The 14,446-nt window shown below is 23.9% G+C and overlaps 1 protein-coding gene across 1 annotated transcript in view; it reads left to right on the top strand.

The window, feature by feature from the left end:
• The window catches only part of LOC129611536 (uncharacterized), a 121,622-nt gene that overhangs the window by 70,081 nt on the left and 37,095 nt on the right, over positions 1 to 14,446 (top strand). Inside the window, exons 4-6 of the mRNA XM_055524729.1 lie at positions 6,348 to 6,562; positions 6,688 to 6,823; positions 12,106 to 12,239. Of these exons, the coding sequence (XP_055380704.1) occupies positions 6,348 to 6,562; positions 6,688 to 6,823; positions 12,106 to 12,239 (485 nt within the window). The remainder of the gene's footprint in view (positions 1 to 6,347; positions 6,563 to 6,687; positions 6,824 to 12,105; positions 12,240 to 14,446) is intronic.

The raw sequence follows: 14,446 nt of genomic DNA, 5'->3' as shown, positions 1-14,446 counted from the left end.
GAAGGAGCAACATCTCTCTATAAAAACAGTTTATTTACACTTCCCTACCATAGAGAAGTGCGTTCCAACCGAAAACTCTAGATTTTAAATTTAGTGCCATCACATGACCTCCGTTAATGTAAGCAATGTGGTCGGTAAAAAGAAAATTGAGTAATTTTTTTTTAAATCTAACCAAAATAAGAAAAAATAAAAGAAAATAAAACATACTCTACCTTAAATATGTATGAGTAATTCATTTTACATAAAAAAAACTACATACGTATATGTATGTATGTATACATAATGTGAATGAATTTTAGTTAAATTTTTTTTGTATATGTATAAACAATAGCACTTCCAGTCCATACATATTATTATTTAATACTCGTGTCCTCGCATTTTAAGCATAACATACTTATTCCGCATACACAGACACAATATTATATTTCGTTTGTTTGTATGTATAAATTCATTGTTCCAATGAAAAGAACATAAAAAAAAATTGCTATAAATATATGCAAATATGTTTGAGTGATACATTTACGTCACTTTAAGTTCATAAAATCATTAAATAAATAAAATTAAAAAAAATGGGATAAAAATAAGATGAAAAAGTTTTTAATCAATAAATCAGAGAATGGACTATAACAAACACTAAAATCATTAAAAAAACTAAAAAAAAAAAAGAAATATATTTCAACTTTTTGATGACCATCAAAGTTGACTATATAGCAACTACATATAAACAAACACAGAAAAATTAGAACGAAAGAAAACATTAGAATAAAAATCTGATGCGAACACTCCATGATCGACCACTTTATCATGATCGAATAAGAGAAGCCCAGAAAAAAATATTAAATTTTAATGAATTAGAATAATTAAAATTTAATTAAATTTAGAATAATAAAATTTAAACTTTTGCAAAATTTGAAAACTCAATTTGACCCGAAAAATATTGAATTCATTAGAATTTTTAAGATAAATTCAGAAATGAACTAAATGTTTTGAACATTCGTTCAGTCTTAACAAATTTAAATAAAATATAAATAAAGTCATAAATCTAAATAAAGTCACACAGGATCACATAAATCTAAATAAAGTCACACTAAAAACCCAACAGCCTGACAAATCGTCGATGACAAAATTTTTGTATATTTGTGAGCAGAATTCTGATAAAGTTTCGAAATTTAAAATTTTTTACGAAAACAATACTCATCTTTTTTTCATAATAGTAAAATAAAGGATCATCAAAGTGGAACTGCACGATATAAAAAAAAAAAATTACAATAAGCGAAAGTTCAGTTTTCAATTTTCTCTTTTCTATGTACAAAAAAATTTATACGAAATTTGTGGCACTAACATAAACTTTTATATTTTAATTTTTTATATGTAGTTTAACTTGAATAACTAATATTAATTTAATAATTGAAAAATATCACATGATCAGCAGGAAATTCTTCATTCGAAGGAAATGTAAATAAGGAATTTTTAAAGAAATGTCTGCCAGTCTGTTTCTCTGTCTGTCAATACCTGAAGTTCAGCTGAACAAATTTTCAGCAAATTATCTGAGTTTATAAATAGAAATATTTTTCTAATTAAAAATTCTAAATTCCGTGTTGAGTACAATGAACTTATGAACTTTTTGAAGAGATCAGAGCTCGTAAACAGGAGTAGGAAACAAATTATATTTTCTACTATATCTAGGGAATTAATTGATGGAATATGAAATTTAATATTTAATTTCTGGAATCTAACTGGCAAACTTTTCAGGGAATTTGGATGGCACAGAGCGAAACTTTTCTAAGAGATAAACTTACATTTTTCTAGGTATATTAACTAAAAATTTAACTTCGTCTTAAAAATCTGGAAGAACTGTCATAGGTTATTTTCATAATCTTCTACAACATTTTCGCTAAACCAGACAACACATCTTGCGGTCGGTTATGTGCTAAACACACCGATTTTTTTTAGATATTTGAACTTTTATAAGGTATTGAAATATTCAACGCTGTACCAGTTCTTTTTTTTTCGAATACTTTACAAGATTCAAACAAATTTTTAATTGATAGAGGGTTCTGTTGGCTGGGGTGTAAATTATTTTTATTTCTGATTCACCTATATTTTCATTTTTAATATTTCGAAAATCTTAAAATTTGATGCAAAAATTCTTTTACGATATAAAAATAACTACTAGTTAAGTAAAATCATAATTATTTTATTTTAGCTTTTCATGAAATCCATCTGTATTAATATAAAATTTTAGTTTTCCCATTAGTTTCCTAATGGAATTAAATTGAATTTCTTAATAAAAAATTTTCGCATCAAAAATTTATACAAAAATATTTTCTATTATTGAAGAAATTTTATACGTTGCATTCGGAAAATTTTCTTAGCATAACAATTTTTATTAGAATTTTTGAATTTATTTTGAACTTAAAATATAATATTTATTTTTTCCTAACTTTCATGATAATATAAAATGGTGTGCATATCAGTTAATTGATTTTCATATCTTTTACTTAAAAAATAAAATTATAAAAATAACTTTTTTCCTTTTTATAAGGTTTTCCTTTTCAAAATTAAAATAAAAAGTTCATTATTGTCGTTTTCGTAATCATTTATTTTCATTAAGCTATAATGGAACGAAAGTCCACTATTATGAACGGGTGGGCTACCAGAAAAGAGCACTTCTTCTTTACGTATATAAAGTAAATTTTATTATTATGAAAGTTAAAACGGTTCGACTTTTACACTTTAAATGGGCTACAAGAAAAAAAAAGGAAATTTTTAACAATTAAAATTTCTGATATTATCATTGTAATTAAGATATTGTGCATAGAAGAAAATAGATTTTAATTAGAACCACCGAGAAAGTATTAAAAAAGTAAAACAATAATTACAATAAAATAAATTGCTTAAAATGGTTATGAAAAGTTAAATATAAAGATTTCTTTTCGTATTTATATAGAAGTTACAAAATAATAACTGTATAACAGCTATTTAAACTTTTATAATATTCACATACACATAGATATTAAAACTAAAATTAAGGTTCAACAAAAATAGAATCAATTTATGAAATTTAGTTAATTAAAAGTTTTAAAAGTACAAAAGTACAAATACAAAACCTGTGGAAATTGTTTATAAGATGGTATGGCAAGAAAATGTTACTACATTACATAATAAAGTCAATATTTAATCTTACAAGATTCATTTTTCGCAAAGAAGGTATAATGCAAATATTTTTTTTCGTCCGAAAATAAAAAAAATTACCTGTCCTGCAGGACAGGTAAATGAAAAAAAGCTTGAAAATAAAATTAGGTATTCGATTATCTTTTCTTCTATAAATCACTAAAATTTTCTGCACTCTTAATATTTCCCGAAACAAAATTCATACAGGTTTAAAAAAAATTTTAATTTTAGAAATAAAACAATTTTTTGCATAGGAAATATATCATATATAGTATCCTTAAAGGATTAAATCGTAATATGAATAAAATTTTTAAAAATACAAAACTCAACCACAATTCTGTGTCGAAAATTTAAACTTGATGTAATTTTGTTTGCTTTAAAGAACACGAAAGTGATAATAACAAACTTGGAGTTTATCTGTTTATGTACGAGTATACATTTAGTTTAAATCTTTTACCAAAAACAATATTACTTCTGAGTTTATAGAAAGAAAATAATCCTTGCTAGTTTTAATTACGAAATATTTGTAGTTGAATGTTTAATAATAGTTATAAGTAATTAAATTCTGATAAAAATATACAGAATGCAACGAAATACCTATACGTATGTAAAAAATATTTCTACAATAATAATTATTATAAAATTTGTACTTTATTAAATAATGTTATACACAAGTATATTGATATAGATTTTAAAGTTACCTGAATACCTTCTCACCTACATTAAATTTTAATTTTATTCTAAAAGTTTATTTTAATCATGCATTCACATTATGAGTTCTCAACACAAGCCGGGCATATAATTTTATACAAGAAATCGAAAATTCTGTCGCTTTCTATTTTAGTGTAAAACTAAAATCATTGAAGTTATTTAGGTAACGAATTTATTCTTAAATATGATTACATACAGATAGATGGGAATAAAGTAAGAATTTTTAATCAAATTTACATATTTCAAATATTTTATGAGTATTATCCCAATTTTCTATTTTCTATTTATGTTCATTCATATGTTTATAAGTCTCTTATAAAATGTTGAACCCATGGTGAGATTGTATATGTATTGAATTGAAAATAATTATAATATTCATTCATTATCTGTATTCATTTTTTTAGTATTTTGAAAGGATTCAAGATTTTTCAAAAGTTTCTAAGTATGTATAAGTCAGTACAAAAGTTAAGTAAATTGAAAAGATTTAAATTAAAAAATTCAATCTAAATTTTTAAAGATTATTAGAAGGGAGATGTATGAGGAATTTTCTTTACAGAGTACCACTAATTTTAAACTATACAAGTTTCATAGAGTATTTTGGAATTATTATAAAATGATATGTGACAGACACTGATTTCGAACTCATTAAAATTTTTTAATTTACAATTCTTTTGGCATTAAAATTTCAATATTAAACTTTACTACTTTATTTTATTGAAGTTTACTGTGTCCATTTAACTTTTGTTAAAGAAAATTTCAAAAAATCAGCACATAGTTTATCCAAATTATATCCTAAAAATATAAATTTTCCACTTGGAATTCTGTGGAAATTACGATCACGCAATATACATAATAATGCAAATAAGTAATACAGTTTTTAGTTACTTGCTATTTTCACAAATAAATTATCAATTTTATGAATTCCGCGAAATTCTTTTTAGCCGACTACAATGTAAATCCGATTTAAATTTTCTCTTGCATCGAATTACATACATTACATACATAGCTTTTCAGTTGAATTTTTCAACATTATGTATGGTTTACGTTCACATAGAATACGAAAACCACAATTGCAAAATAATATGATTTTTTACATTAATGTTGTTGCAGTGTATTGTGAGCGCAGTTCTAATTTCTTAAAAATTTTTAAAGGTCATAATATTATATTCAATATATATGTACATATACATTCATTATATTGTGTTGAAAAATTTATGCAAAATATAGAAAAACAATTTCAAATTTTGATCTATTTCAACTGCCTGCGAGTAAAACAAAGTTTAATATTTTGCAATTATTGCTCAGACCATTTTTATTTTGTGAAAGTGTTAAACTGGTAAATTTCTATCTTTCATATACATACATATATTTACATTTACATGCATGCCTACATTATATATATGACAAAAAGTGAAAAATTTTTTCATTTGTATGGTGTCTTATGCATGTTCACGTACTATACTCAACAATAGTTTCTCATGCTATTTAGGATGCAAAAATGGTATTTCACTTTTTTGCATAATGTAATTTCATCTAGGCATCATACACACATTTGTATAGTAATGATTGGAAAAATATTATTATTTATAGGTTAGGCCCATTTATTGGAAAAAATATTTGCTTTCGAAGTGAAACATTTTTAAGATATTCATTTTACTTTAATTTTGGGTATAGATTCAAATTGTTATTTAATCAAAAATAATGGGACTTTTTTTTTTTTTTTGAAAAAGAGAAAAATTAATTTTTTCCACAAGCTATTTTCCTACTTTTGAATTTCAACACCAGACATTGCTAATTTTATTAGAATCATTATAGGACCAAATGCCAAAATGCCAAAATTTTATGCTAATTCCTTCTCTTCTCTTTAAACTTATGTATAATGTTGATTTTTTAAGTATTTTTATTTTAAACGCAGGAGTAAATTATTGGTTATACTTGTGCTAAATTTATAATGCAAATGGAATTGTGTTAGAAAAATTAAAGAGTTTTCCTAAGGACTAATGTTTTAAAATTTAATTTTAGAAGAGAAAAATTTCAAATTGATTTTATTATTTTAACTATATTGGACAAATAAAAAAGGAATTGGAATTTAATAAAATTGCGTAGAAAAAATGTTTTAGCAAATAAAAATTTTTAGCAATTGTAAGGCATTAAAAACTACTTGACAATAAAATCGATTTCAGTTTGAGAATTTTATTGTCTATCAACCACAACCTATGAAATGAAAAACAAGCTTTAGGAAATTTAAATAAAAAACGAATGAGCAACGTTAAAAAGTTTTGGTTTCAAAAGGTATTCTGTCACACTTTAGCAAATTTCGCCTTATTCATGACATAATTGAGGGTACTGAAAATAATGTTGTTTTAAAATACATAGAAATCTTAATTACATTTATTTTAATTTAAATACTTTGCTACTAAATAACTAAATAAAATACAAATTTTATTCTTTAATCATTTTAGGTTTAGGGGATTGTGCTCTTCGTGGTGTTCAATTAATTGTTGAACCACCAACAGTTAGAAGAGGTCATCATGCAACTTTTAGGTGTCTTTACGATATGAATGGAGCTGAACTTTATTCAGTGAAATTTTATCGTGGTCTATTAGAATTTTATCGATTTACACCTAATGAAAGGCCAAGTACAAAAGTTTTCCCATTTCCAGGTTTTAATGTAGATGTAAGTATATTATACAAAAATATAATAAAATTTTTTGCTATCGAATTTCTTTATTTCAATTGATTTGTTTTTTCAATTGTTTGTTTTATTCATTATAATATCAAAAAAAAAAAAATATATTACAGGTTTCAATGTCAAATGCTACTCAAGTTGTTTTACGAAATGTTGGTTTTCCACTTTCTGGAAATTTTTCATGTGAAGTTACTGCAGATGCACCATATTTTTCAACTGCGACTGCATTTGTACGACTACTAGTAGTTGGTAAGTTATTGAATTTTATTACAACATTTACTTAATTAATTTTTTAAGAACAAATTTGTTCAAAATTTTATTGAGTTATACAAAATACATTTTAGCCTTATATTTAGATTTCTAAATTTTGCAATGCATTATTTATTAAAAATTTAAGCTTTATAGTTGGTCTATTTAGCTAAATTTTTGATTTATCTTTATATTTGTTAGTGTTACTGATGAAATTTAAGGTATGTCCACGAACAGAAACTGCAAAATCGAAATATATTTCAAACATTATTATATATCCGTCAAAACAAACGCAAACCTAATTTTAAAATATTGTGGAAGTTGAAAGTAAGAAATATGTAGGTTAAAAGCAGAAAAAATTTGTTTTCATGAATTTTTTCGCTACCAAATTTTTCTGATTCTCTTTAATCAAATTGATTTTTTGTTATTTTTTTCCACTGATACAAAAAATTCATTCCTTTACTCACTTATCTTTCTATTTATATATAATAATAATATATATGTATACATGCAGATATTACACATTCACATTTTTTATTAAATCGATATGAAATTATATTTACAATTTCACTTGAATCTGGCATTCAATTAAATCAACAACATATTTAAGTTTATTACTATTTTATTTAAAAAGTGTACATGACTAGAATAAGAGTAAGTAAAAAATTTAATATTTTATTTCAAAGTATAAGATGAATACACATATACACTTGTGTATTAGAAAATACACCTAGTGAGAATGTTTTAATATAAATGCAGAATATTAAAAGAAAACTTTTAAGTATACGGAAGAGGAAATTTTGATTTTATATCAATTTAAAATTACCGCGTTGCAGAGAAAAGAAAATTGAAATTTTTATTTTTCTTATTTTTCCCTTTACATTTTTATATTTTCTTTATCTTTTGATATACATGTTCATACATAAATATATATTTAATATGTGTATATGCATACATTTTAATATTGATACGTATAATAAATTTATAACAACGTTTATAACATTTTAATGAATTTTTTGGGGCTTATTCTTGTTATCGAATCTGTAATATTTATCGTAAAGGTTTCAAAAACTTAATTATAGACAGGAACGAATTGCGTAAAGTGTTTTATGTTAAAATAATATTGAACTTTTTACAATTAAGATAATCATCAGTTAGTAATTCGGTACTATGAATAAGCCTAATTGGGCGATGAAAATTGAAAATATAAAATTAATTGGAAATTTGTTTTAAATTTATTAATTATTATTACAAGTAATAAGCAATAAATAAAATGTACTATATTCGTAATTGATTAAATAATGTAGAAGTGCAATGCTTTACTTATATTTATTTTATTTAATAAGTTTTTCTTCACAATTATACATAACTGTATTTAGGTAAAATTCGAAGTTTTTTAAATTTTCATCAAAATTTTAAATTTTACTCACATGAATTCAATTTTTATCTAACTGGAATAACTATCAAGACTTTAAAACTATTATTCTTTCATTTGAAAAACTGCATTCCGTAAGAACTATATGATTGCTGTGATACTTTGTTTTTTCACACTTTTTATATCGTACCGTTAAAATATTCATTTTTCAAGGATCAGACAATCTTTATGATAATGTGAATATGTATATGAATAGTAAAATATGCACAATAGTTTCTCTATTAAACTTAAAAGAATTTTCATTTTTATTTTGTTCTAATAATTCTAAACTCCCTATGTTAGTTATAAAAAGAATCATGCAAAAGAATTTTTTTGTTACTTTCACATTTTACTCTTTGTGTTTTCTTTTACTAACTGTGCAACATTTTTAAATTTCATTTTATTTTTTAAGTGAAAATATTCTCTTACGTATAACCGTAGGTATTACATGAGAATATTAACAGAAAAAACTTTTAACTTAGTTAATTTTTAATAGCGCGGAAAAAAGTGTAGAGGAAGTTTGATTTTCCCTTTTCTATTATATGAAAAAAAAAATACTTAAAATTATCATGTATTCGCTTTTGATATAACAATAAAATATTTATAGATACACTCACGCAATGAGTGCTTTATTAAAAAAAGCAAGCAGATTTAAAGAATTGATACTGCATGTTATCAAAAGAATAGAGAACATCTGTATGTTGCACTTACTTGTTTAACAATACTTATGATATGATTTATCCCATTAGGTTATATATGTATGTTTGTATATTATTAAATTCTCTAGAACAGTTGCTTTTTAAAGAATTGTTGCACTTCAACAATTACAGATTAAAAATAATGTTCTTCTGTTATTAAAATTTTACTATAAAGGTTTAATAACAGAATACGCTAATATTGATTATGCGAATTTAAAATTTTGTTCGAAAATGTTGCATTAACACGGTTTTCAAATCAAATCTATCTTAAACACAACAACCACTGAATTTACAAACAATTTAGCCGAATTTACCAGCACTTGGTTGTAAGGGCGCAAATGTTGTACAATTGAAATAAATTTGATATTTCAATATTTAATAGCAAAAATCAAAGTTCTAAGAGAAAGGTTAAAGAAACATCAAAATTCGATTTCCACAATATTTTATTGTTTCTTCACACATTTTTACGAAATTTTTAATCATTTTTGAAATTAATATTGTCAAAATTTAAATTTGACAGCAAAAGAATTGGTAAAATAAAATGTCAAAATCAAAGTTTTTGTTTCAACTTATTTTTTATACACGTATTTGTTTGTATTTCAAAACAAACACATTTTTGTACATGTAATAATTTACGTCATAATTGTATATTATGAATATTTAAAATGGAAATAACTTTAGAAAAAAATATTATGCATATGTATGTATATGTCTAGTTACCGACAAAAAAACACACAATAAAGCGATTGACATAAAAAAACATTAAAACCGTCTAGATAGTTATGTGAATACATACATAGGGACATATGTATTTATATACATACATACACAAACTATTTTGTGTAAAAATTCATTTTTTCGTACTTCGACATTTGGCAGTTTAGAATTAAGTTTAAAATTCTTCTATCTCAAGCCATTAAGGGAGAAGGAATGCATTTAGCATTTTTACATGCATACATATAAAAATAGTAGCTATGCAAAAAATTACGCAAAGTAGACCGAACAGATTGCTTAAAACTCGACAAAACTTCTGGATATGGATGAAACAGAAATTTGTATTCAGCTTTTGGCTTCATAGTCATGAATTTCCTGATATTTTAACCCAATAATTAACCATAAAAAATATTAGTTTTTACTTTCCCAAGAAAAAAATTTTGAAGAGCTTTAAAATTCACCATGTTTTAACCGTCAAAGGCTGCTAAATGACCTTATCAACACTATACTACACTCTGCAGTTTAGTTAACAGATATTGTGTTATCACTTTGTTTGTGGCCAATCTGCTGGAATTTTTGTACTCGGTTTCAACCAAATCAACTATTGGATAAAAACTCAATTGGAGATCGTTGAATAAATCAACTGAAATATGTCTTTAATATAATATTATTAGGGGAATGGAATATCTATTTAAAAAATAATAAAGAAAATTTGTGTCTAAATGTTCAAAAATTCTCTTAAATAGAAGATATGTAAAATTTTATTCTGAAAAGAATAAATTGTACTTTGATTTCCGACTCACTTAATATGAACTATTTTTTGTTCAAAAGTAATTATTGGAACGACAAATTTATCAAACCAATAAATAACAAATTTTATGGCCATTATTATTCATAAAAATGTAAAACAATTTAAAAAATTTTTTCTATAACGGATTTCATGTTAAAGGAATGAGAAAAACGTCTCATTTCAAAAAAAATATTTTTCTCCCTGATTATCCTTCCTTATCGTCATTTTTTAACTTTATATTCCATTTCATTTCATTTTTCAACAAAAATTGGATCTGTCTATTACTTTTGATAATAACAAGAGAGCAAACAAAAAATAAAAAAAAAACAGATAAAAATAGACAATACGGAAACTAAAGAGAATTGAACAATCTAAATTCCAATAAAATGCAAATTTGTCTAAAACAAGAAAAAGAACGGAAAATATTTTTTAAGTTGGAACATTACTTAGGTTTTCATACTTCAATTCAAAACGTTCACATGAAAAAAGTTCAATAAGGATTAGATAATAAGGAAAAAGTGTATGCAATAATATAATCTCTTCCACCCCTTCCCTCCTATTGCCGTTTTTAATCCATGCCTTTTTCTGCTTATTTTTGTGAATGAAAAATACGCTCCTACTATAAAAAGCTCATATATCAGACTTGTCAATAATGTCAACACAAAATTCTTAACTTTTTTGAATTTAAAACTGAAAAAAAATGAATAAAAAATGAATGAAAAAAATTAGATTATTTTCCTAGAACATCTGGATATGCACTGTTTAAGGATAATAGAGAAGAAAGGGAAAAAGAAATAAAAAATATAAAAAGTAGAAAATAAAATTTAAATTATCAACACTTCTAGAACTTGCACATTTTTTACATAATTTCTTTTTTACTGTGTTGTTCGAAAAATTAAAAAAAAAAATTTGTCGGCGATTCTAAACTATAAGGATAGAAAACAAATTTCTCAGTAACCAAAGAAATTATTGAAAAGATCAATTTTGATTTAAAAAAAATAAAAAGAATTTTTATTTTTGATTTTTAAATTTTTCGACTTTCTTATTTTCACATTCAAATTTTCTTTTGTCACTGAGAATATTACACTTCAAACTTAATCTAAGATAATGAATGTATAAATGAAGTATGAAAACTCTTTCAGATCTTATTTAAATAAATTTTTTCCCAAAACTCAATATTTTGAATGTTGAGTAAGTTAAGTAAGTTAAAAGTGACATTTTATTTAGTTTTTCCTTCGTTCAGAATACTTTAATTCTTAAATATTTTGCTATTGACAAATTTACTATAAAATAGAATTGATAATTTAATCCTAAATAATTGCTTGAATGTCAAAACTTTTTCTTTAATATCAAAAACATTTCAGTCTAATTTAAATAAATTAGTAAATTATTATTTCTATATCAAATAAGAATTTGAATAATTTCTGAATTTTGAGAATGAAGTTGAAATTTTGCTAAAAAATAAACCAAAAACTTAATTAGTTTATTAAGTGTCTTGAAAAACAACATTGAAATCGCAATAATTTAATCGTTATTCAAGAGAATAATTAATTTTTTCTGTTCTATTAAGGAAATCTTTTCCCATCTGCCTAAAAGACTCAGTAAAAATAGTTCAAAATAATTTTATTACGTAATTATTTTTGCTTCTTTTTTTAATATTTTATAGAAACACCTGATAAAAAACCAGAAATATGGACAGAACAGCATCATTATGAAGTTGGTGAAATTTTACGAGCAAATTGTTCAACAGCACCATCTCGTCCAAGAGCAGTTCTTAAATTTTCTATAAACAATATTGCAGTAAGTACACATAATTTTTTTTTTTTTAATTAAAGCAAAATTGAAAATTTTTTATTCCAAATTTAAATTAAATACACGAATGTGATTATATATAAAAATTTCAATTTGATTTACTCACTCATAATGCGTTGAGACAACCTAAAAAATGATTTCCTTTTGTCTAAGAATTCGGATTACCAACGTACTACTCTATAGGGAACCCAGTACATGCAAAGTAGATTTCTAAAAATAGAAAATTTCTTTTTAAATGAATGAAATCAGACATTAAAATTGTAAAACAGAATCCAATAAACTTAGAAAACTTTCATTATTAAATTTATTAAATGCAAAAATTTTCAAAAATTTTAATTTCGATTTGGCTTTGTGTAAAAATCTTAGAGCGTAATTTTCGCTCATGTTTAATTAAAAATCTGAAATTTTTCATAGTATATGTTCAATATTCAAATTCTATTGAAATTAAGGACTTATGTTTGATGTTATATTAAAATATTTTGTACCAAGAACATTTGGAAAGAAAGGCTAAATTGTGTTCAGTAATCCCATACAGTAAAAACTTGCATGAACAATTTCTAAAAAGTTATATACTAAATTTGTCGATTGTTATAGATTTTAATCTAGAATGCAGTGTACTTAATTTTATTAACAAATATGTATACAAAAATTATATAATGCCTGAAATATTTTAAAAATATAGTATTAATAATTAGATCTAAATTGAAACTAGACTAGTTCGGTAACTAGGCAATAATCGAATATCTGAGAAAATTCTGCGTAAATACATATTGGGATACAAGTACGATAATTTACTAAATTTTTCAAACTGAAAAGAAATATTAATGGAACAGCATTTATTATTTAAATCATAATCCTTTAAACATTTCATAAATAATTTAGATTCAAATTATGTGTATTATTAAGTAGTACAAAATTTCATGCATTTATGCTTAGTCTCTTCAATTTTAACCTTAATGAATTCTATGAAACCTATTAGCAGAAACTTGGGGAATTTCCACTTGTACATGAAAAAAATATCATAAAACAAATTTCAAATCAAAAGGCTTTAAACTGTTTTTTTTTATTCCTTTTTTTTTAATCTTATTTCCAATTTTCTAAAAATTTCGATGGAAAAAATTCTAAACAATTATTTAAAATATTTCTTCTGTTTTTTCTAGAGGACTAAAGAATACAGGAAGGTTTACATGTCGATGATAAATTAATATTGTATTTTACCTTTTCTGTTTTTATAAAGCTCTAAAAAAAGAAACACGAAAAAAAAAATTTTCTTCAGTTGAAAAATTGACTTTCAAACATTCAATATAATTTAGCATATTTCATATACATATAGCCACCCATAACTATATAAGAAAAATAGCCTAAAAATCCACGTTCCTTAAACCGTTATTAACCTTTTTCTTTTCCTTTTTTTCACCATTTACTTATCCCTTGTTTCCTAAATGGACTCTTTGTTTGAAACGACTATATTTGTTATGGTATGTATACTGAATAACTTTATATAGATTTCTTTAATCGATTTTTTCGTTTCAAACTAAGAACTATTTCTAGCAGCAGCAAATTGTGATCACCAAGTTTTATTTCCAAAAAAAATTTATTTGTTTCGTAATTGATTAGTTCACATTTAAAGTTAAAAAAAATATTGTTTAGTTCGTTCCATATCAAATCTCCAAGAGTTTCTTCAACATTATTGTGAAAATTTTCTAAAAAATTTAATAATTTTCGGAAAACTGTCATAAAAACTGTTTGATTTTCTGGGCGAAATTACTTAAGTCTTTAAACTTTCACAATATTCAAATAATCGGATTCAAGCCACACTATCCAAAGAAATAATTATTTATAAGAATTATCGAATTATACTTATCTAGTATGATCCCATAATATTATATATAATTGTTTAGCTTCTGTGTAAGAGTGAGTAGCTCTCAAAATTAGTATAAAAAGTCACTAACTTATTATTTAATAAATTCCTTTCCATAGATCATATTTTCGGTTCCATCTAATTGGTCCTTTCAATGAAATGCTAACTTGTGTTCCATGTGGAACACAAAGATTTTAAAATATTTTTGGAAAGCAGATATTTTCCTAAATTAGAAAAGATTCAGATTGGAGATTTATATTTTCAGTAGATATGACGCATGTGAAAAAGAATTGTTAGAAACCGGTTCCATAATGAATTTCTGACCGTAAATTAC

This window comes from Condylostylus longicornis, unplaced genomic scaffold, assembly GCF_029603195.1.
Source record: "Condylostylus longicornis isolate FDR11 unplaced genomic scaffold, ASM2960319v2 ptg000004l, whole genome shotgun sequence".
NCBI classification, from domain to species: domain Eukaryota; kingdom Metazoa; phylum Arthropoda; class Insecta; order Diptera; family Dolichopodidae; genus Condylostylus; species Condylostylus longicornis.
Note: the sequence above shows the minus strand (reverse complement) of the source record. Positions and strands in the feature narration are given on the sequence as shown.